Genomic DNA, 22,254 nt, shown 5'->3' with positions numbered 1-22,254 from the left:
CTGTGTAAAAGTGAAGATCTGACCGTTCTACTATGTAGAACGGTTGATCTTTGCTTTTACACCAATAGCCATGTCCCTACACAGTAGAAAGCACGCCCCTAGGACACACTTAACCCCTCCCTGTCCAATAAAGTTAACCCCTTCCCTGCCAGTGTCATTTTTGCAGTAACAGTGCATATGTATAGCACTGATTACTGCAGTAATGTCACTGGTAACCCCAAAAGTGTCAAAAATGTCAGTCAAGGGTCCGATCTGTCCGCCGCAATGTCGCAGTACCGAAAAAAAAATCGCAGATCGCCGCCATTATGCGTTAAAAAAAAAAACACCAAAAATGACAAAAATCTTTCTCTTTGTTAGTAAACGCGATAACTTTTGCGCAAACCAATCAAAATACGCTTTTTGCGATTTTTTTTACCAAACATAGGTAGCATAAAACAAATTGGCCGAAAAATGTTAAAAAATTTTGATTTTTACTTTTTTTTTTGGGGAATTTCATATAAAAAAATGTGAAAAATATTGTTATTTTTGCAAAATTTACGCTCTTTTTTTTGTTTATAGCGCGTGATCAAAAAATCGCACAGGTGATCAAATACCACCAAAAGAAAGCTCTGTTTGTGGGAAAAAAAGGACGTCAAATTCGTTTAGGTACAGCGTCGCACGACCGCGCAATTGTCCGTTAAAGTCACGCAGTAAAAAATCGCAAAAAAACCCCTGGTCCTTTAGCAGCCAAATCCTCCGGGGCTTAAGTGGTTAACCACTTGCCGACCGCCGCCTGACTATATACAGCGGCGGTCAGCCCCTCCCAGGCAAAGTGACGTACCGGTACGCCACTAGCCTGGGAGCCAATAGGGGGCGAGCGCGTGCCGCCGGAGGCGCGCTCCCGACCCCGCTCGTTCCCTAAGCAGCCCGCGAGTGTGACCGGCGGACCCGATGTCCGCTGGTCACTCGCGATCGTCAGGTGGAGAGGGAGAAAGGCAGGCGGCTAATGTAAACAAAGCCGCCTGTCATTCTCCCCTGTGTAAAAGCACAGATCATACGGTCCTGCTATGTAGGACCATTGATCTGTGCTGTTACACACACACACACACACACACACACACACACACACACACACACACACACACACACACACGGCCACATCCAATCACAGTTAGAAGCACGCCCCTGGGGACACACTTAACCCCTCCCTCTCCAATAAAGTTAACCCCTTCCCTCCCAGTGTCATTTTTACAGTAACAGTGCATATGTATAACACTGATTACTGTAGTAATGTCACTGGTAACCCCAAAAATGTCAGTCAAGGGTCCGATCTGTCCGCCGCAATGTCGCAGTCCCGCAAAAAAAATCGCAGCTCACCGCCATTACTCGTTAAAAAAAAAAAAAAAACAACAAAAATGACAAAAATCTTTCCCTTAGTTAGTAAACGCAATAACTTTTGCGCAAACCAATCAAAATACGCTTATTGTGATTTTTTTTCTTCCAAACATATGTAGCAGAAAACAAATTGGTCTAAAATGTTAAATTTAGATTTTTACATATTTTTTTTTTGGGGGGGGGGATTTCATATAAAAAAAATGTGAAAAATATTGTTATTTTTGCAAAAATGTCGCTCTTTTTTTGTTTATAGCGCATGATCAAAAAACGCACAGGGGATCAAATACCACCAAAAGAAAGCTCTGTTTGTGGGAAAAAGACGTCAATTTCATTTGGGTACAGCATTGCACGACCGCTCAATTGTCCGTTAAAGCCACGCAGTGCCGAATCGCATAATAGGCCCTGGTTAGGAAGGGGGTAAAATCTTCCGGGGCTCAAGTGGTTAAACGACATCAGCGTTGTTTTGACACCAGCACAGAGAAATTTTTCTTTTGAAAATCCTGGTTGCTTGTCTATTAATTTTGAGTCACTGACCCAAAGGAAGCCTGCTAATCAAGAGTTCAGTATTTCTGACTGCAAGCTTGTTTTGGGTCAGTTGCTGTGTTGAAGTCAGATCAGGATCACAGTCGGGCAGCAATTTTTAGGATAAGGGAGCAATTTTGTCCACTGCAGGTTTTCTTTAACTATGCTACTTTATAGATGTCCATAATTAAGGAGAGCAGTTATATTTTGCATTTCTAAATTATGTAGGGTTTTTTTTTTATTTTTTTTTTAATTTTGCAATGAGTTTATTGAAACTGTTACCATACTGTTTTTTTACAGTAAAAAAGAAAACATGCTTACTGTTGCCTACAAAGAAAACCATTGAGTCCACTTCCATACACTTAATTTCCAAATGGTGAGGATAATACTGTGATTGATTTATTGTGCCTGTTCTTATAACAATGTAACTGTTTTATGTCCAGCGAGGTTGGTATCAGAATGCATCTTTAATAATGTATGTGTGTTTTTGACTTAATACGAAAACTTTATTTCATTTTAAGTATTTTTTTTCCTTTGCATCATTATTTTCTATTACAGAAAGATCAGCTAATGCTTCAGAGTCATGGAAGAGGATGTAGCCGAGCTTGCACTGCACACCACCGAGCCGCATGCTTTCTTTCATGCTTCAGGTTCGTTATGTAGCTCTTGTCATTAATATGAACAAAACAAAATGATTAGGTAGAATATGGTCAGGTCTCAAGAATTTGTAGTAATTTGACTTGCAAGATGAGTTCCTGTACTAACTGAAGTTGACTGTTCCGCTATGAGGCAATTTCCTTATTTAAAGTACATGTACACCCTCACCTTGTAAACAATACATTCAGTTTAAAATAGAAATGAAAAGCAAAACATTTGTGTACATTTTGTGTATCTATTAAAAAAAATACCACCCCCCCTCCCTTTTTTTTTTCTTTAGCGATCACTTAACCTTGGTTCTCAGCTGCATAAAGAGCTCAGAGAGGTGGGGGAGGGGAGGAGAAACCGCTATCCTTCACTGATCATACTTGTGCGGAGTTCCTAGAATAGCTAGAGAATTGACCATGCCGTGCTTTTATACCTAGTGTGGTCAGATTTTAGTAGGAGAGCTAAGGGACTGACAGAACACTAGGATTTCACAAAACTTAAGCAATACAAAGGGAACAGGATATATATATTTTTTTTTAATACAATTACATGGTACAGAAGGCACATTTCTGCAATATGAAATTCATGGTTGACATAATAATCTTTAAATGTAGTAATTGCATATATTTTCAAAAGGCATATTCTTTTAGATAATACAAGGTTGTGTAACTTTAAAGTTTTTTGGTTCTTAACTATATATAATATATATATATATATATATATATATATATATATATATATATATATATATATATATATATATATATATTATGATATTATTCATTAATTTATAATATTACAACATATATGGGAGTTATGTTTTGATTGTGCTTGAGGACCAGTTACCTCACTGCACAACACCAAAAGTAGTGCATGCACAAGTTTTGAAAACGAACTGCAAATAGATCTCATGCTCCTTTTGTACAGTGCAATCTGGTGCAGGCAAACTCACTCTGCTTGTGGTGTTGTTGACACCCTCTGCAAATCGCAGCTGTGTTGCATTTTGAATGTGGAAACCCACATTCTGGTGTTACTGGCCCGGTAACAAATCATTGCCCCTGTTCTCTGTGCACCATCAGCATGCTGTGATTTGTGTCCCACTGCGGCCACGAGAAGTACCAATACATTCAGCCTTTGCCACCCTATTAGTGAGTAAATGGTATTGACATCTATCTGTTAGCCTTTATGTCATAGCTACTCAGTATGTCAGAGTGCCCAGTCCATGGCAACCATGTTCCAGAACACTGAATCTAGATTTTACACTAAGCAGCATTTGAGGCAGATGGGCCAGGCATTAGGCAGCTAGGCTAGCCGCTAGTACTTTACCTCATGTTTACTAGACATAGGGATGTCTACTTAGACATCCCTATGGTATACTTAATAACTTGCAGGTCAAATTAGCAATGTAAAGTGCTGTGTGGGTGACATTTCTATATATTTATTTATTTTCATTTGATCGATACATGTGTCTGAAGTGTGATTACTTGTTTTCAAATTCAAATGTTCTTATGACTTGATTTATTTTATGGCAATGTGTGTAAGGGCTCATGCACACTGCAGCTCAAAAAAGCTGCTTATTTGCGCTTTTATTTCAGCTTGAAGTTTATGCTTTTTGGTTCTTTTGCACGTTTTAATTGAGCTTTTTCTGAGCATTTTTTTTCTCAAACTTTCCCCTCAGCTTGTTTTTTTTTTTTTTTGTGTTTTTTTGAGCTTTTCGTGCATTTTTGGGCACTTGGGTGTCTCTTCTGCTCGAATGCTCCCCTCATATACGTGGGTTTGTTTGCATTTTTTTTCTGCCTGTAAACTCCTCAAAAAGCCATAGTGTGCATGGGCACATTGGCTGATATGAAGGGGAGTTTCCAGGCAAAAAAAATAAGAGCTCAAAAGCCTGTAGGAGCAGCTTCTTTGAGCTGCAGTTTGCATGAGCCCTAAAGAACAAAACTGTCAATAATCCAAACAAATGTATGTTTTAGTGATTGTTTTATAAAAATATATCAAAAAGATTGTGGTCTGTGGAGGCAGAGCTACATATGAAACTTGGCTGCTTAAAAAATACATTTTTATTTAGGAAACCGACCTCAAGCCCTAATAAAATGACATTGCATCAAAACCGAATGCATATATAAACATCTAGTAGGTTAATGCTTAGATACCCCTCAGAACCATCAGGTACATCCAAAAGGTTGCAGATACACGGTTTGGCTGGCTACACCTATGGGCAGTCCCAGGGGGTATACTCCCTCTCTCTGCTATAGGTACTCAGTTTTTCTGCCTGGTCCGGAGTAAGGACCTAGTTCCTTGCTGGGAGCTCTGGTCCTGGCAATTTTTTTCTTTTTAGATAGTATTTTTTTTCCCCAAGTTTTTCCTGTAAGATTTACAATCAACTGCAGGGCTGGGTGACGGGCTGGATAATCTAGATTCAGTGGTCACCCCAGTCTTGCCAGCGAGTGCAGGCAGACCTCAGCCATGCGCTAGGTCAGCCGCGTCATAGCCCCACCGGACGGGGGTTGGCCTGTGAGTTAAACGCCTCGTGAGGTCGCATAGGACCGGGGCTCGGCCCGAGTCGCAGCGTTCTATCGATGCACTGACGGCGGTCCTTTGTGTCTATTGTGTCCTTGGTGGAGGTGGTTTTCGGGCGACGCCTTCCCCTGCCTCATCAGATCGTGAATCTTATTCGGCCTTCGCAGACGTGGGTCTCCCTGCTTGGTCTGTGACCACACGCCCTTAATACTCGGTGAGAATGATTCCTCCACATCTGCAACCGCGCACAAAAAAGCGCTAGTAGAAGCACTGATCGTATCTGTGCGTGAGACCCTAAAGATTGAGGACGCAGCTGCAATGGAGGCGCAGGTTCCCTTTGGCACTCACAAGCCATCCAGAGCGGCAAAGGTGGTTCCTTTCCCCGCCTATTAAGAGTTGGGATGACCAAAGCGTCCCCTTGGGGTCCCTAAGCGATTTGCTAGGCGATACCCCTACAAGGAGTCTCCTCTTAAGGAGTGGACTGTTCCACCAGTGGTGGACCTCCCAGTTTCCAGATTGAACAAGGCAACAATGATTCTGGTTGAAGAGTCCCCGGCCTTTAGGAGCTAACAGGAAGGCGAAGGCTGTGGCCCGCAATATGTACACTCTGGCTGGTTCGGCACTAAGACCGGTATTCACCATTGCCCTGGTGTCGCAAACTCTGACTGAGTGGGCTAAGCTTTTACGCTGTGACCTGGAGGGAAAACAGCTCCCCCCCCCTGCCTTTGCTGATCTGGTGGCAGTTTCTGTGATGCCTCTTTGGATTCGGCTCCCTTAGTGGCTCGGCTCTCTGTTTCGGCAGTGGCCCTTCGGCGTGTCTTTTGGCTCAAATGTCGGTCTGTGAACCAGACTTCTAAAAAGGCCTTGACTGATCTCCCCTTTCAAGGAGATCGCCTGTTTGGATCTACCTTGGATGACGACATTAAGGGTCTCACAGGGGGCAAGAGTACCTTTCTTTCGCAGGCTACTATGGGCAAAGATGGATGTGGGCCCTCGTTCTCAGCTCATAAGTTTTTTTTCGTCCCTCAGAATCGACTGACAAGGGCACAAAGCCTTTTAGGGCCTCTGGAGGATCTGAAAGAACCTGGTCTGGCAAGCCGAGAGAGGGCTTCTCCAGACCCGCCAACAAGGCTTCTTCAGCATGAGGTGCGCCCTCACCCGTATCGGGGGTGGGGGGACATCTTTGCTGGTTTCCGGACCCATAGAATTCCCTGGTACAATATAAGTGGGTCCACAAAGTCATTCAGTCCGGCTACAAGATAGTTTCGCTCTTGTCCCCCGGCAAGGTTTTTTCCTTCAAACCTGCACTTGTCCCAAAAGGTCTGTTTGGGGCGGTACAAGACTTCTACTTAGAGGGGAAATTGTCCCAGTTCCGACTTCAGAACGTTTTCAGGGTTTTTACTCAAACCCGTTTACAGTTCCCAGGAAGGACCTGGACCTCTAGGTGCTGAAATGCTTTGTGCGGGTGCAGAAGTTCAGGATGTAGTCCATTCGCACGGTGGGGGCATCCCTGCATCGGGGATTTTCTTGCCTCTATCGACCTCAAGGATGTTTACCTTCACATTCCAATATGCGGCGGTCACCAGCGCTTCCACTGCTTTGCTGTGGGAGAGGAGCATTATCAGTTTGACGTTACCCTTTGGTCTCGCCTCTGCTCCTTGGGTCTTCACAAAAGTGTTAGCTCTGGTGTTAGCATTGTTACGCCAAAGGGGGATTGCGTACTGGTCTACTTGGGAGACTCCTTCTGTGAGCGGAGTCTCCTACTGCTCTGGTGGAAAACATGGAAATCCCCATAGGAGCTCTAAAGGGGAGTTCGGCTGGATTTTGAATTTTCAGAAGTCTGCTCTAGTTCCATCCACAAAGCCAGGCTATCTGTGTCTGACTCTGGACTTGGCATTAGCCAGAGTGCTCCTTCCTATGGATAAACTCCAGAAATTGCAGGCTGCGGTTCGTATCCTTCTATCCAACAGATAATTATCCCTCCGGACTTGCATGCGGGTGCTGGGCCTGATGGGGTCTACCTTCAAGGGGTTTCTGTTTGCACAATTCCATACAAGGTCCCTGCAAAGGGATATTCTGCACAATCCGATCCGGCTGAGCTGGGGATCAAAGGAGTCCCTGATATGGTGGCTTCATTCTCTGGCGCTTTGGCTGGACAAATCCTTCCTCCTCTTGTATTGGACAGTGGTCACCATGGATGCCAGCCTTTCCTGCTGCAGAGGCATCCTTGGCAGAAATTCTGCTCAGGGGCTCTGAACGCAGAGTGATCAGACTGTGCCTGGATCATTGGACTGATCATATTCAGGGTTGTCCAGTGCGCATTTAATCGGACATCCGTCACAGGATCCTCTGGCGGACGCCGCAGACGTGCTGGTGGCCCTGTGGGATCAGTATCATCTGATTTACACCTCCCTCCTCTCAATCTTCTATGCAGAATTGAGGCAGAAGGGATTCCGGTCATCTTAGTGGTTTTGGCCTGGCCTCGCTGGGCTTGGTGCGCCGATCTGGTGCAGCTGGTCGCTGACGTTCCTTGGAGGTTTTCTCTCGGGGAGGATCTGCTGTCCCAAGGACCGATCTTCTATCCTGCTTTACAGTTGCTTGCTTTGACAGCTTGGCTGTTGAACGCCAGGTGCTGACGGACAGAGGTTTGTCTGCCTCTGTGATACCAACGCTGTTAAAAGCTAGGAAATGTACTTATAGGAATATCTACTATCGTACATGGAAGACATACATTGCATGGTGTTAATCTCTTGGGGCTCTGTCTCAGTGGCTTGGATCTTGGCCCTCCTTCAATGGGAGGTTGAGCAGACAGTAGTAGGCTCAGGTGTCGGCCTTAGCGGTCTTCTTTCAACGACCCTCTGCCACACACTCCCTGTGCGTACTTTTCTTCAGGGAGTAAGGCATTTGGCCCCCTCCGGTGTGTTCTCTGTTTCTGCCTTGGGACCTCAATTTGGTGCTCTCAGTCCTTCAGAAGCCTCCTTTTTGAGAGTCTTTGGGAGATTACCCTGCCTACAATGTCCCAGAAGGTGGCCTTCCTGGTGGCTATCACCTGGGCACAGGGTGTTGGAATTGGCGGTGTTCTGACGTTCACCTTACTTGTTGGTTCACAGAGATAAGGTGGTTCTTTGTCCCTGTCCGTCGTTCCTTCCAAAGGTTATCTCTGATTTTCATTTAAATGAAGACATTGTGTTGCTTTCCCTGTGCCCCAGGCCAAAACATCCAAAGGAAATTCCTTTGCATGCCTTGGATGTGGTCCAGGCGATTTAGGTTGTACCTGGTAGCTACGGAGTCTTTTAGGAAATCAGACTCTCACTATTTGTGCTTAGGGATGGACCTCGGAAAGGGTTTTCCACTTCCTCTGTGACCATTTCCAGATGGATCAGACAGACGGTGATTCAGGCCTATTCCATCAGGGGTCAGGTTCCTCCTTTCCCTGTCAAGGCACACTCTACTTGGGCGCTTAGTGCCTCCTGGGCCTTTCCGTCCTCAGGCGTCAGTGACGCAGGTTTGCAAGGCGGCCACCTGGTCGTCGGTGCACACTTTCATAAAGTGGATGTGTTGGCATCTGCAGATGCTTCCTTTGGCCGCAAGGTTTTGCAGGCTGCTGTTTAGGGGTCCTGGTCCTCTTGAGGGTGTATTGTTTGTTTTTTTTTTTTTTCAGTTGAGCTCCAGTTGTTTTGGTTGAGTTCATCGTTACCTGGTTGGTTATAGTTAGCCTTGGGAAATTATTTTTCGCTGTTCTACCCCCTCATATTTACCACTGCTTTGGGACATCCCAATAGTTAAGAAGATCAGGAGCTGTGTCCATCAATGAAGGAAAGAGAAAATGGGATTTTTGACTTGCCGTAAAATCCATTTCTCTGATGTTCATTGATGGACACAGCACTCACCCCTCTGTGGAGTTGTAATTCTTCTGACACTGCTTGCAACAAAACTGAGTACCTATAGCCGAGAGAGAGGGAGTATACCTCTTGGGACTGCCCATGGGCGTGGTCAAATTTTTTTTTTTTTTTTTTTTTCTGCCTAGTATCCTACTCCTGTAGGGGGCAGTATAACCCAATGGTGTCCGTCAATGAACATCGGAGAAATGAATAAGTCAAAAATCCATTTTTTTTAGGTACCCAGTTTTCATATGTATTGTAGCTCTGCCTCCACAGTCCACGAGGGAGTTGGTGCATTGTGCACTTCTTTTTAAAATATTTATAGGATGTTGGCAGACTGCAGTTTTTTTGCACATGACACTCTATCCCTAAATCTATTTTTTGTATTATAAAAATATAACCAAATACATTTTTTTTCACTGTTGGGCTGGTCAAAATAATTCTCTTTTTTTTTTTTTTTTTTTTACGCTCTCCTAGGAACGGGAACCCCACATCTTAATGGAAATGAAATAATTGTGGAGATCCAAGAGACTGTCTTTGTTTCAGATGGAGAAGGAGGCATGACTGTTCAAGGTTTTGCAGAAGATGCTGACTCTGTGGTGATTCAGGATGTAATTGAAGATGTAGTTATAGAAGATGTGCAATGCTCAGACCTTTTGGAGGGTGCTCGGGTATCGGAAACTGTAATAATACCAGAGCAAGTCTTAGAGGATGAAATTGGTCCTGAAACTGAGGAACAGGAACTGGAAGAGGATGTCCTTTCTAACTGTGACGTACCAGACAGTGTTTTGGACTCTGACTTAGTTGGAAGTGACCTGACAGTCCCAGACACTGAAAGTGTTATTCGGTCTCAGCATGTGGTTGGTGAGGCAATTGCAGATGATGGTCTCGGTGATGACATGATTTCCGAAGAGGTCTTAGTAGCGGACTGTGCATCAGAGGCTGTGATTGATGCCAATGGGATTCCAGTGCAAGGACCAGATGGGGAAGAAGTAAATTGTGATGACTACCTCATGATTTCATGTACGTTTGTGTTCTACATAATGATTATGTTGCTTTTTTTAGTCAAGCCATGCTTATAAATGAAGAGTTGCTTAAAATTTAGGGCTAAAGTTTATGGTTTAGTCCAGAATAATAGCAATATTGCTTGTGGTGAAGAAGATCAGCAGTCGCTCTTATGTCTCTGATGACAATTTTGCGCGGAGGTTTTCTTTTGTAAGTAAATCTTGGTCAGCGTTCGGAAACAGTTCCCCTAAATATCAGTTCTGTTCCTGCATTAGCAAAGATCACATGACCAAATGCCTAGGCCTCAGACATGGGGCCAGCACTCAGTGAAGCCTGGAACAGCATTTTCTTCAGGAAAGAAAGGGAACACAATAGATCTAACGGTTGTACCTTCTGTTTTGATTAAAAAAGATGGCCAGTATTGAATCTTTGTTCCTGGACAGACCTTAACTTAGAATTTTTTGAAGAAACTGCTTATGTTTACAGCATACTGATAGTCAGCCAGGAGTAAGTGTTTACAGAATCAAGATGCACTGGTAGTTTGGGGATGTTTTTGGTCCAGAATAATAATTCACTGCAAGCAGGGAATTTATTTTTTTATATCTATTTTTTTTTTTTTTTAGTGGATGATGCAGAGAAAATTGATGAAGAGTGTGCTGAAGAAATTGCTATGGCAGGTGAGGTAGAGGGTGACTCCAGCAAGTTAGATGGATCGTGCCCAGAAGTTATCAAGGTTTACATATTTAAGGCGGATCCCGGTGAGGAAGACTTGGGTAAGCAACTTGCTCACAAAATATTTCATAAAGCAGCCAGCCAACTCATTGTGCTCGTTTTCTTACAGCTTGTGTAATCTTAAGACAATGATTATTTATTTTTATGGTTTTTTTTTTTGTTTGTTTTTATGAAAATTGAGAACATACCCTAGCATCTGTGTTTGTTTTCTCTGCTTTGTTTCTCCTTATTTATTATATAATTTGGCTGTAGAAAAAATAAATTGTATGTATATCTTTCCTGCCAGGTGGCACTGTGGATATTGTTGAAAGCGAGTCTGAGAATGACCATGGAGAGGGACTTTTGGACCCACATACTGGAGGTCGGCTTCCTCGGGAGAAAATGGTTTATATGGCTGTTAATGACTCCCAAAATGAAGATGATTTGGGTAAATTTTTAAGCATAACTGAGAAAAGTGTTCAAATGAATGTCCTTTTTATTCTGGGTTCAGTAGGTAGACTTAACAGAATAATGTTTGTGGAACATTCTTACATGTCACACCATTTACAGTTACTGAGACTAGTTTCTTAATTGAGTTCATACATACAGTAGGTTGTCAAGCCACTCTATCGACCTCACTAAGGTTATGTGTACACAAGAAACCAGTCTAATGCAGCATTGCAGCACTGCCATATGTAAAAATTTTTGCAGAAAGGTATACCTGTAAAATAAGCAAGCAAATACTTCCCATTTCTGAAATCTGCAGGGGGAGTGTGGATTTGCTGGGTCCCTCGACAGCTCATCACTGTTTCCTCCTGGTGACCTCTGTCTGTATGATAATGAGTGGAGATCTGTGGAGGACCCAGAAGATTAACACTCCCAGAAATGTCTGTTACCTTGCAGACATTGAAGAAGGTGAAGATTGAGTCAAAATTCTGACATTGCTTCACACTGCTTTAAAAATACATGTTGAAAAGCAATAAAAGCCTGTTTATCAAAACCCCAGCATCACATTTTTATATATTTACTCTCAAACAGATGATTATTCAGTTATTTGCCACCCGACTTTCTTTTCACATTCGGATAGATTTTGTCTTAGACTCAATTCACACTGCCGCGACTTGTCAGGCGACTTGTGTGCCCTCAAGTTGCCCCAAGTCGCTTGACATAACAAATCCAATGTAAATCAATGAGAGGCGTCTTGGCGCTACTGAAGTCGCTCCGACTTCAGAAAAGGGTCCTGTACTACTTTGAGGCGACTTGTATCCGACTTGTGCCAATAGACTTCAATGGAAGTCGGATCCTTATCTTATTTGAAGCGACTTGTGATCCGACTTTCCAGGAAGAAGAAGGAAAATTAACCAGGCATTCCCCACCTTGCAGCCATGCCTACAGTTCCTATATACCATTATCTCTGCCTGGTCTGTGTGAGTGGCACTGGTGGGCAGTGGCACTGGTTGGACACTGATTCGTGGCACTGGTTGGACACTGATTCGTGGCACTGGTGGGACACTGATTCGTGGCACTGGTGGGACACTGATTCGTGGCACTGGTGCACACTTAGTGTGAGGAAAGGGATATGCAGTGTAGTTAGGGTACTATATACCACTATAGTTAGATTCAATAATCTAGTTTCTGTAGGGAAAGTGTCAGGGTGACCGTAGTGTAGTTTAGGGTGAACTGACTCTGACTGCTATGCCAGGGTGACAGAACTCATCCATGTCAGGGTGACCGCCATAAGAAAAAGATAATTTTATGAATTAGAATGATGAAATAATGAGAATTATTAGTAGAGCAGGGATGGGGCTCCGCTCCTTTTATACCTGGGCGTTTTTGTTTCAAGCGTTTATTGGGCTTTTTTGTGGATGTCTTTGGAGGCAGGCATAACATCTGAACTTCTGTGTAGGAGTATATATTCACACACACATATGTGTGTGTATGTATGTATAATATATATATATATATATACACACACACACACACACGTGTGAAAGGAGCGGATCCCTGTGCTACTGAAATTATTTGCAGGGATGGTGTTACCCTCCTTTCACACCTATATGTGTGTATATAATATATATATATATATATATATATATATATATATATATATATATATATATCCCTATACAGAAGTTCAGATGTCATGCCTGCCTCCAAAAAATGCCCAATAAACGCCTGAAACAAAAACGCCCAGGTGTGACAGGAGAGGAACCCCATCCCTGCGCTAATAAAAATTCTAAGAAAAATTATCCTTTTTTTTCTGGTTCTGGACACGCTACAGAGCTGAAACTTCACAGGCACACTTTTTAGACCCCCCCCCCCCCCCCCCGACACTAAATCCAAAGAAATCTTTTTTTTTTTAATAATTTTTTCAATAATTGGCTCTCTTTCAAAAACGACAAATTTTAAGAACTTTTGGAATTGGGTCACAACACATCATATTCTGATTGGCGAAATACAAAGTTGTACAAAGTCGTCTATCATATAAGTCGCATAAAATAATTCATAAGTCGCGCTAACAAGTCGCCCCATATTAGGCGACTTTCTGGTCGCGGTAGTGTGAACCGGTGTTCCGTAAACAAAACAATACCCGTGAAAAAACCATACCCTCGTCACTTCCGGTGCATGCTCGGAGGGTATGGATTTATCACGGTAGTGTGTGTAACGTTACACTTGCGGCGGTTACATTAAAACAGCTTGGCTACAACATGTCATCTCCGCTCCTATCCCTGATCTCGGCTAATAAATATAAAAGCGGATCACGGAGCCGAGATCTCCATCATTTAGATTTCATACAGCCTCCGCCGCTTTTATATTTATTAGCCGAGATCAGGGAAGTGTCAGGGAAAGGAGCGGAGATGAGTCATATTGCAGGCGAGCTGTTTTAATGTAACCGCCGCAAGTGTAACGTTACACACACTACCGTGAAAAATCCATACCCTCCGTGCATGCGCACTTGTCGGCTCCTCAGATGTTCAATGACGTATCCGGGGCTGTAAGCATGCGCACTGCAACGCTGCTCAGCTGTTCCTAACAGGAAGTGACGTGGGTATGGATTTGTCACGGGTTATGGTTTTCTAACGTTAACACCGGCTCTAAATCCACTGATTTGAGAGTTAAGTCTTTCACAATCTTTAACCCCCTGTTTTGTTGATTGCTGTTCACAATCACTGATTTCAAGCATTTCCTTTGTATCCACTTTCCTAAAACCAGTCCCACTTTAATCTCTGTTGCTAAATGTAATTGGACTCTTCTCAACTCTCTGTTCACTTTAATGGGCTTGTTTGTGCTTTAAAAAGTGCAGTCAAAAATTGCACTAAATTTAAAATGTATTGTAATATGCTTCAGTGCATGTTTTCATTAAAGGAGAGGTTTAGGGTGATAAAAAAAAAAAAAAAACTACAACCCCAATTCCAAAAAAAGTTTGGACACTGTGCGAAATCTACATTAAAAAAAAAAAGCTAAACTTTGCAAATCTGCTAAACCCATATTTTATGCACAATAGAAAATAAAAAAACATTATTATTCAAATTGAGAAAATTCACCATTTTGAGCGGAAAAAATTTAATTTTTTAAGTTAATAAAAGACCCATGTCTAAAAGTTGGGACAGGGCAACAAAAAGTTGGCAACATAACTCTAATTCCAAAAAAGTTGGGCAGAGCCATATTTACCATGGTGTAGCATCCCCTCTTAACAACACTGTAAACGTCTGGGAATAGACCAGTTGCTGGAGTTTTGGGAGAGGACTGTTGTTCCATTCTTGCCCAAGCAGATATTGCTCTATAACCTGGATCTGTCTTTCATCATTGATGGTGCCTTTCCAGATGTGCAAACTGCCCATTACATACACACTAATGCACGCCAATAACATCAGAGATGCAGGCTTTCGAACTGAACGCTGAAAACAAGCCGTAAGGTCCCTTTTCTCTTTAGTCTGTAGGATGCGGGATTTCAATATGTCTGACCACCTTTTCATTGAGCTTTGACCCAGAGAATATGGCAGTGTTCCTGGATCATGCTCAGATATGGCTTCTTTTTTGCATGATAATGCTTTACCTTGCAATTTTGGATGGCAGGGTGAACTGTGTTCACAGACACAGTGATTTATGGAAGTATTTGTGAGCCCATGAAGTAAAGTCCATCACAGAATTGTGCTTGTTTTTAATGCACTGCCATCTGAGGGCCCAAAGATCACGAGCATCCAATATTGTGTTTCCGCCTTGTCCTTTGCACACAGATTTTTCCATATTCTCAGAATCTTTTTATAATATGGACTGTAGATGATGATATATTTAAAGTCTTAGAAATTTTACATTAAGGAACGTTTATTCTGAAGTTATTTGACAATTTCAGATGGCAGCTTTTCAGATTAATGAAACTCTTCCCATCTTTTACTTCTGAGATGCTCTGACTTCTTTAAATGCCCTATTTATACCCAATCATAATACAGGCGGCCTCCAGGTTAAAAAATAAGGGTCTGTAGATTTGTTCTTAAGTTAAATTAGTTTGTAAGTCGTAACGGGTACATTTTTTAACTGTAGCTCCAGCCAAAAAAAAAGTTAACTTTTTTGGATAACCTAGGGAAGGGTTAACACCCCTGTAGCATTTGTTTTGCTGTCTGTGCCCCTGTTCAGAAGATTTCACCTCACTTTCTGTTAATCTCTGACAATTGGATTTTGAAAATTTTGGGTTGTTGTGGAAACCAAGATTGGTGAGAGCTTTAGTGGAGAACCTTATTACCATGATAACTCTTACAGGAGTGAATCTCCCTTCCTAGGGGGAGATTTCTCACTTCATGTTGTCTCTCTGTAAGTAGGAGTCTCTCTGTAAGTAGGAGTCTCTCTGTAAGTAGGAGTCGTTTGTAAGTCGGATGTTTGCAAACCGGGGACCGCCTGTAATGACCAGTTGCCAATTAACCTAATTAGTTGCAAAATGTTCTTCTAGCGCTTTCTTGTTAGTACCACTTGCCAGCTTTGTTGCCCATCTGAACCTTTTTGAGACTTGTCCTTTTTTAAAATGACCTCCTTTTTTTCATAACCACTTGAAGACCAGGCATTTTCTGGCACTTTTTGTTTACAAGTTTAAATCCGTATTTTTTGCTAGAAAATAGCTTATAACCGCCAAACATTTTATTTATTTTTATATATATTTTTGAGCAGATACCAAATGGAATAAAATGGTGATTGTTGCATTTTTTTTATGTCACACAGTATTTGCTCAGCGCTTTTTCAAACGCAGTTTTTTATTTTTTTGGGAATAATACGCTTTAATGGATTAAAATAACACAAAACACGATATACATATAGATATATATATAGATATATATATAGATATATATATATATATATATATATATATATATATATATAATCTCTATCCTAATTTTTTTAATTTTATTTTCTTTTGTAACTGGGAGGCGTTGCCAACTGTCAGATTGCGTGGGTTGATCCCAATAATATTGTCGGCATCCTTTTGACTGCAGCTCAGCTGCAAGCAGGCAGTAGCCCATTATCGACTGACTTAAAGCGGAGTTCCAGCCATTCACTCACCTGTCCAAAGGTCCAGCGATGCGGCCACCCGAAGCCTCGATCCTCTCCCTCGGCGCCGGCATCACTGCTGTGGGCACCCGGCTGTGACAGTTTGCGGCTTCACAGCCGGGTACCCACTGCGCATGCGGGAGTCGCGCTGCGCGTCTTGGTTGGCCGGCAATCTTCTGGGACTCTGACGTGTCCCAGAAGATTTCAGGGAGGGAGGGGGAGAGGAGAACTTCCGTTCAGGGCGCCGCGGCGCTCCGAGCGGAAGTGGGAGCGGGTACCTGTCAAAACTAGGTACCCGCTCCCCCCCCCCCCCCAAAAAAAAATGACATGCCAAATGTGGCATGTCAGGGGGTCAGGACTCCCTAAAGTGGAAGTTCCACTTTTGGGTGGAACTCCGCTTTAAGGTCACAGGAGTACATTTTGTAAATGTACTCCTGTGACTAAAAAGAGACCTATAGCCACAAATGTTTAGCTTTTACTTGCCATCGCCTATTACTCCCAAATTCACTACGGTGAAAAAGAACTGAAATCCTTTCTGTATATCGAAAAAATGGACACAATAATACAAGCTCTTAACTTTACAAAATGTTTCTTTAAAGCGGAGTTCCAGCCATTTACTCACCTGTCCAACGGTCCAGCGATGCGGCCGCCGGAAGCCTCGATCCTCTCCCTCGGCGCCGGCATCACTGCTGTGGGCACCCGGCTGTTACAGTTTGCGGCTTCACAGCCGGGTACCCACTGCGCATGCGCGAGTCGCGCTGCGCGCCGTGATTGGCCGGCAATCTTCTGGGACCTCTGACGTGTCCCAGAAGATTGCAGGGAGGGAGGGGGGAGAGGAGAACTTCCGCTCAGGGCGCCGCGGCGCTCCGAGCGGAAGTGGGAGCGGGTACCTGTCAAAACTAGGTACCCGCTCCCCCCCCCCAAAAAATGACATGCCAAATGTGGCATGTCGGGGGGTCAGGACTCCCTAAAGCGGAAGTTCCACTTTTGGGTGGAACTCCGCTTTAACTGATGGCAAAGATTTATGGAACACTCATTATCAAACTCGGAAATATCCCAACTGATGACACCATTTCTTCATACTGATTGGTGCATTAAAGCAAATATGAATAATTCTCTAGGCAGACTAGGAATTCAACCAAGTGATTCCTAGTGTCAACATTTTTTCACCACCAAGTGTCTGTGGAAATTCTAAGGACCTCCAGCATAGTGAACCACAATACTATGGACAAACAACTGTGATTTATTGCTTTATAGAATATAAAAGATTTTTCAGGTTTTTTTTTCTATATTTCATAGTAGATCTTCTGTACATATTAACTGGATTTTTTTATCAGTTAAATGCAAATTGCTCATACATGCTTCCACTATAAATGAATAATTTGGTAATAGTTACTTATTTACAGATATGTTAATATGATTAAAATTACATAATTGTAGGTACAAAGACCTATTAATGCATTAAAAGGAAACCTTGGTGGTGGGTTAGATACAAGCTTTGTAAATCTACCCCTTTCTGTTCCTGTTTGAGGCTTGTAAATTCCTAATTTTTAATTAAAAAAAAAAATATAAATAATAATGCATGGAAAAATCACATTAAACACACATCTGCTTTGGACTGCACCAAAATATTTGAAAAGCCTGCTTTTGGCCTGTGAACTTTTGAGGGGCAAGGAAAATTAAGAAGTAGGAAAATCTTTATGTATTTCTGTATATTTGCATAAATATTGTGCCAGTGTAAACCTCAAACAACATTGTTTTTTGCACAGATGTAGCAGAGATTGCTGATGAAGTGTATATGGAGGTTATTGTTGGAGAGGAGGATGCCTCAATAACACACGATCATCAACTTGACGATGCTGAACTAAGCAAGACATTTATGCCGGTTGCCTGGGCAGCAGCTTATGGTAAAGACCTTTGTCTATTAGGAGTAATTAATATTTAAATGCAGTGCTTCCAAGTCTTCCATTCAGGTCTTGTTTTAATTGAAATTTGATCTCAGCAGTTGTGAAGGTGATTGGTGTGAGCAGTGTTGCTCAAATGCATGTATTCAATTCACAGCTTTACACTAGAAAAGGCTGCATTTCAACTCCTTTGGCTGCAAATCAAATGTAGGAAAACCATGTCTATCTGCATGACCCCCCTACAGCAATGTAAATCTTGTATTACCAAGCATGATAAAAAGCGATCATTACTGTAAGGTACACATTACAGTAATAGTGATAGTACATGTGCTCACTGAAACTATGCAAAATGGCTTTAAAATTTCATTATATATTTCTCTGTAGATTTTTGATACCACGCTTTCATGTTTTAGGTAATAACATGACTAACAGTGTGGAGGGAGTAGAACATCGTAATGGAACTGCTAGTGCTCTTTTACACATAGATGAGTCTGATGGACTCGAGAGACTAAAGCAAAAACCAAAGAAGAAGAGAAGAGGAGAAAATAGACAGTACCAAACAGGTTTGTGTTCTGGATTCAAAATGTTTTATTACGTAGATTCATTATGTATATATCATTTTTTATTTTAATTTTAAATTGAGTAAATACAAAATTATTGCATGTTTTTGGATTTCCAGCCAGCAAGCTGAACTTTATCAGGCTAATCCTAACTGGTTTGCTCTTAAAAAAAAAAAAAGCCAGTTTGTGTGTGTCAAACTAAAATTACACATACAAATGAGAGTCCTATAACCTATGCCCTTACCTTGTTTCTGCTCTGTAGGGCTCAGTGGAAACTTTAATTTGCTCAGAGCGACAGTCTAAAAGTGAACATTTTTTGCTGTACTCTTGAGAAAACCTATACAGTTGTGGTTTGTGACACCAGTTTAATACAGGGCGTGACGCCATTGTCCATACCTGTTCAAAAGGACTATATGTTGAACAACTTAACTCATTGTGGGGAAAGAAAAAAAAAAAGAAAAATCGAATAAGGAAGGTTTGGGGAGTCGAGTAGAATCTAAACAGTACCTTTAGGTCTGCCAGCCATTGTACCTCAAAGGAGCCTTGCCTTTTCTGTTGGAATTTTTTTTTCTCCACACAGTTTTTTATCAAAGCCTCAGTTTAGTCAAAATAATAAAAATAAAATCAGCACAAGGGACATTACTTACTAATTATCTGATGTGTCCCTTGTACTGCTGGCTCAGGCATTCTCTTAAATCTTTTTCTATGGATTTACCCCAACTCCGTCCTACCCCTGCACAGGAATGTTGCAATGGCAGTGGGAAAGATGGGTTGTGGTGGTGAAACACCTCATATTAAGAGCAAGTGATGTTCCTTGTGCTAATTTTTTTTTTTTTCTACTGAATGTAAGCTTCATGTTTTTAAGCATAGTCCTATTGTACAGGTATTTCTACATGTAAACATAAGAGTGCAAGAACTGGGGGGCAGCTAGGTACACTGTAGAGCAGGGGTGTCCAACCCCCAGGCTGCATGTGACCTCAGAGATTTTAGCATGTGGCCCAGTCCCCTCGGAGGGACGTAGGGGGATGCTGGGCAAGCACAGCAACCATGGTGGCTGGCACAGATAAGCCTGGCCAGTGCACATCTGTAGGGGTGCTGTGGAAGCATAACAGCTGTGGTAACCTGCATTGACAAGCCAGTCAAATGCCTTTTTGTAGGCTTTAAACACAGATGCTATTTGTTCGTGTTTTTTTTTTTTTTTTTTTTAGCTAGAAAGTGGAAAATCCCTTTAAAAAATTAACCCAATCACCCACTCTAGCACAAATGTCTCAACAACTAGCTTTTTTCCCAAATGTCTCAGCACACAAGGAATATAAGATCTGGTCTAGTTAAGCTTATCCAGAAAAACGGAGGACTCCCCCCAATAACAATTCATAATTGTCCTTTGGAAGTTGGAGAGAAGATATTTGTTCTCTATGAGCAAGTTCTCCTTTATTGTGGGAACCTTCTTTTGTCATGTTTTATTAATAAACTGAATAATAAAAATGTTCATTTAGTTTTAGATCTTTTTTTTTTTCTGCTTGCAAATACTTCATTTGCGTGATATCCTCCATTTTCGTTGTCTTCATTAAAGGTTTAGGGAGATAAAAATTCATGTAATATTTATTTGTGTCTTTTAATAGCCATAATTATTGGTCCCGATGGACATCCACTCACTGTTTACCCGTGTATGATCTGTGGGAAGAAGTTTAAGTCACGGGGTTTTCTGAAGAGACACATGAAGAACCACCCCGAGCACCTAGCCCGCAAGAAATATCGCTGTACTGACTGTGATTACACCACAAATAAGAAGGTCAGCCTACACAACCACCTGGAGAGTCACAAGCTGACTGCTGCTGTTGTTATTAAAACTGAGAAGGAGTTGGACTGCGATGAATGTGGCAAAGTATTTCTGCACGCCAATGCTTTGTTTGCTCACAAATTGACACATAAGGAAAAGTCTGGGAACAAAATGCACAAGTGTAAATTCTGCGATTATGAGACTGCGGAGCAGGGCTTACTGAACAGGCACCTCCTGGCTGTGCACAGCAAGAGCTTTCCACATATCTGTGTGGAGTGTGGAAAGGGTTTCCGTCATCCATCTGAGCTCAAGAAGCACATGCGTACTCATACTGGAGAGAAACCTTATGTCTGTCAGTATTGTGACTACAAGTCAGCAGACTCCTCCAACTTGAAAACCCATGTTAAGACGAAGCACAGCAAAGAGATGCCATTCAAGTGTGACATTTGTCTGCAGACGTTTGTAGACTCTAAGGAGCTGCAGGCACATGCCATCTTGCACCAAGAGAGCAAAAGTCATCAGTGCCTGCACTGTGACCACAAGAGCTCCAACTCTAGTGACCTAAAGAGGCACATTATCTCTGTGCACACCAAGGATTATCCTCATAAGTGCGAAGTTTGCGAGAAGGGCTTTCATCGGCCTTCTGAGCTGAAAAAGCACGAAGCTGCACACCGGGGCAAAAAGATGCACCAGTGCAGGCACTGCGAGTTTCAGATTTCGGACCCGTTTGTTTTGAGTCGACACATTCTTTCTGTGCACACTAAGGAGTTACCATTTAGGTGCAAGCGCTGCCGTAAGGGCTTTAGGCAGCAGGCTGAACTGAAAAAGCACATGAAAACTCACAGTGGTAAGAAAGTTTACCAGTGTGAGTACTGTGAGTACAATACTACGGACGCTTCTGGTTTTAAACGTCATGTCATCTCCATCCACACCAAAGACTACCCCCATCGCTGCGACTACTGCAAAAAAGGCTTTCGCCGGCCCTCTGAAAAGAACCAGCACACAATGAAACATCATAAAGAGGCTGCTTTAGTGTGACCTTTTTATATACCTGTCTTTTCAGAGTATTGCTTATTGTGTACCCATTCTTGTAAAAGTCTAGTGTGGGTTTTGTTTTTGCTTTTTTGTCATTTTAGTAAGCCATGTGCCTCTAAACTATTTTTTATATTCCAGTTCTGCTCTGTTTAATAAACTGACAAAGCTGCAACTGTGAGGAGCAGGTGGACATGTATGCTGAGATCTTTCATTCACTTCTGTATGCGATTCAAAAATCTAATGCCACAACATTCTTCTAGCTTATAAAAGAACACATTCTACCGAAGTTGCATGAAGAATTGGGACTTTTACATGAACTTCTACTCCATCGAAAAGTTAGTCCTTTTTGGCAGGCAAAATGTAGTTTTATTTATCAGTATTTAGTGGGGTTATTAATGAAAGTGGATGCATGGGAATTTTGTTATTGCTGTGCGTCAGCTTTCTTAGGTGTCAATAAATGCAAGTTGTCCTATGTCATTGAGCAGCATACAGAAGATGCAGTACTGTAGCAGTCCATGTCCCAGCTATGCTATATTTGCAGAGTAAAATAAAAAAAAGAGCTTAGGTAAGTCCTTATGTTGGGAGTTGTGATTTAAAGATTACACCAAAAAACAAACTATTTTTTTAAACACAAAAATGCCACAGTAATTCTTATTGGGCACACAGCTGGTTTACACCCAAGCCCTTTTAGTGCCATGCCCTTCCTGCTAGTCTGCTGCTTTCTCTTACATCCGTTTTTTTATTAAATCAGTGTTGTGTGTGCAATATGTACATTTATG

General features: G+C 42.1%; 1 protein-coding gene across 1 annotated transcript; it reads left to right on the top strand.

Annotated features, from left to right (window-relative positions):
* The first annotated feature begins 2,152 nt into the window (after positions 1-2,152).
* On the top strand, positions 2,153-21,995 carry ZFX (zinc finger protein X-linked). The gene is made up of 8 exons (XM_082245568.1): positions 2,153-2,272; positions 2,455-2,546; positions 9,420-9,965; positions 10,571-10,720; positions 10,966-11,106; positions 17,966-18,103; positions 18,514-18,663; positions 20,283-21,995. The coding sequence occupies exons 2-8, from the start codon at positions 2,480-2,482 to the stop codon at positions 21,476-21,478; spliced, it is 2,388 nt and encodes a 795-aa protein (XP_082101694.1). The 5' UTR covers positions 2,153-2,272; positions 2,455-2,479; the 3' UTR covers positions 21,479-21,995.
* The last annotated feature ends 259 nt before the right edge of the window (positions 21,996-22,254 follow it).

Source organism: Pelophylax lessonae, assembly GCF_965119305.1.
Source record: "Pelophylax lessonae genome assembly, chromosome: 2".
NCBI lineage: Eukaryota > Metazoa > Chordata > Amphibia > Anura > Ranidae > Pelophylax > Pelophylax lessonae.
Note: the sequence above shows the minus strand (reverse complement) of the source record. Positions and strands in the feature narration are given on the sequence as shown.

Coding starts and splice junctions, on each gene's coding strand:
- ZFX (XM_082245568.1), top strand. CDS start 2,480: ATGGAAGAGGATGTAGCCGAGCTTGCACTGCACACCACCGAGCCGCAT. Junction 10,721..10,965: donor TCCCGGTGAGGAAGACTTGG/GTAAGCAACTTG, acceptor CTTTCCTGCCAG/GTGGCACTGTGGATATTGTT. Junction 11,107..17,965: donor CCAAAATGAAGATGATTTGG/GTAAATTTTTAA, acceptor TTTTTTGCACAG/ATGTAGCAGAGATTGCTGAT.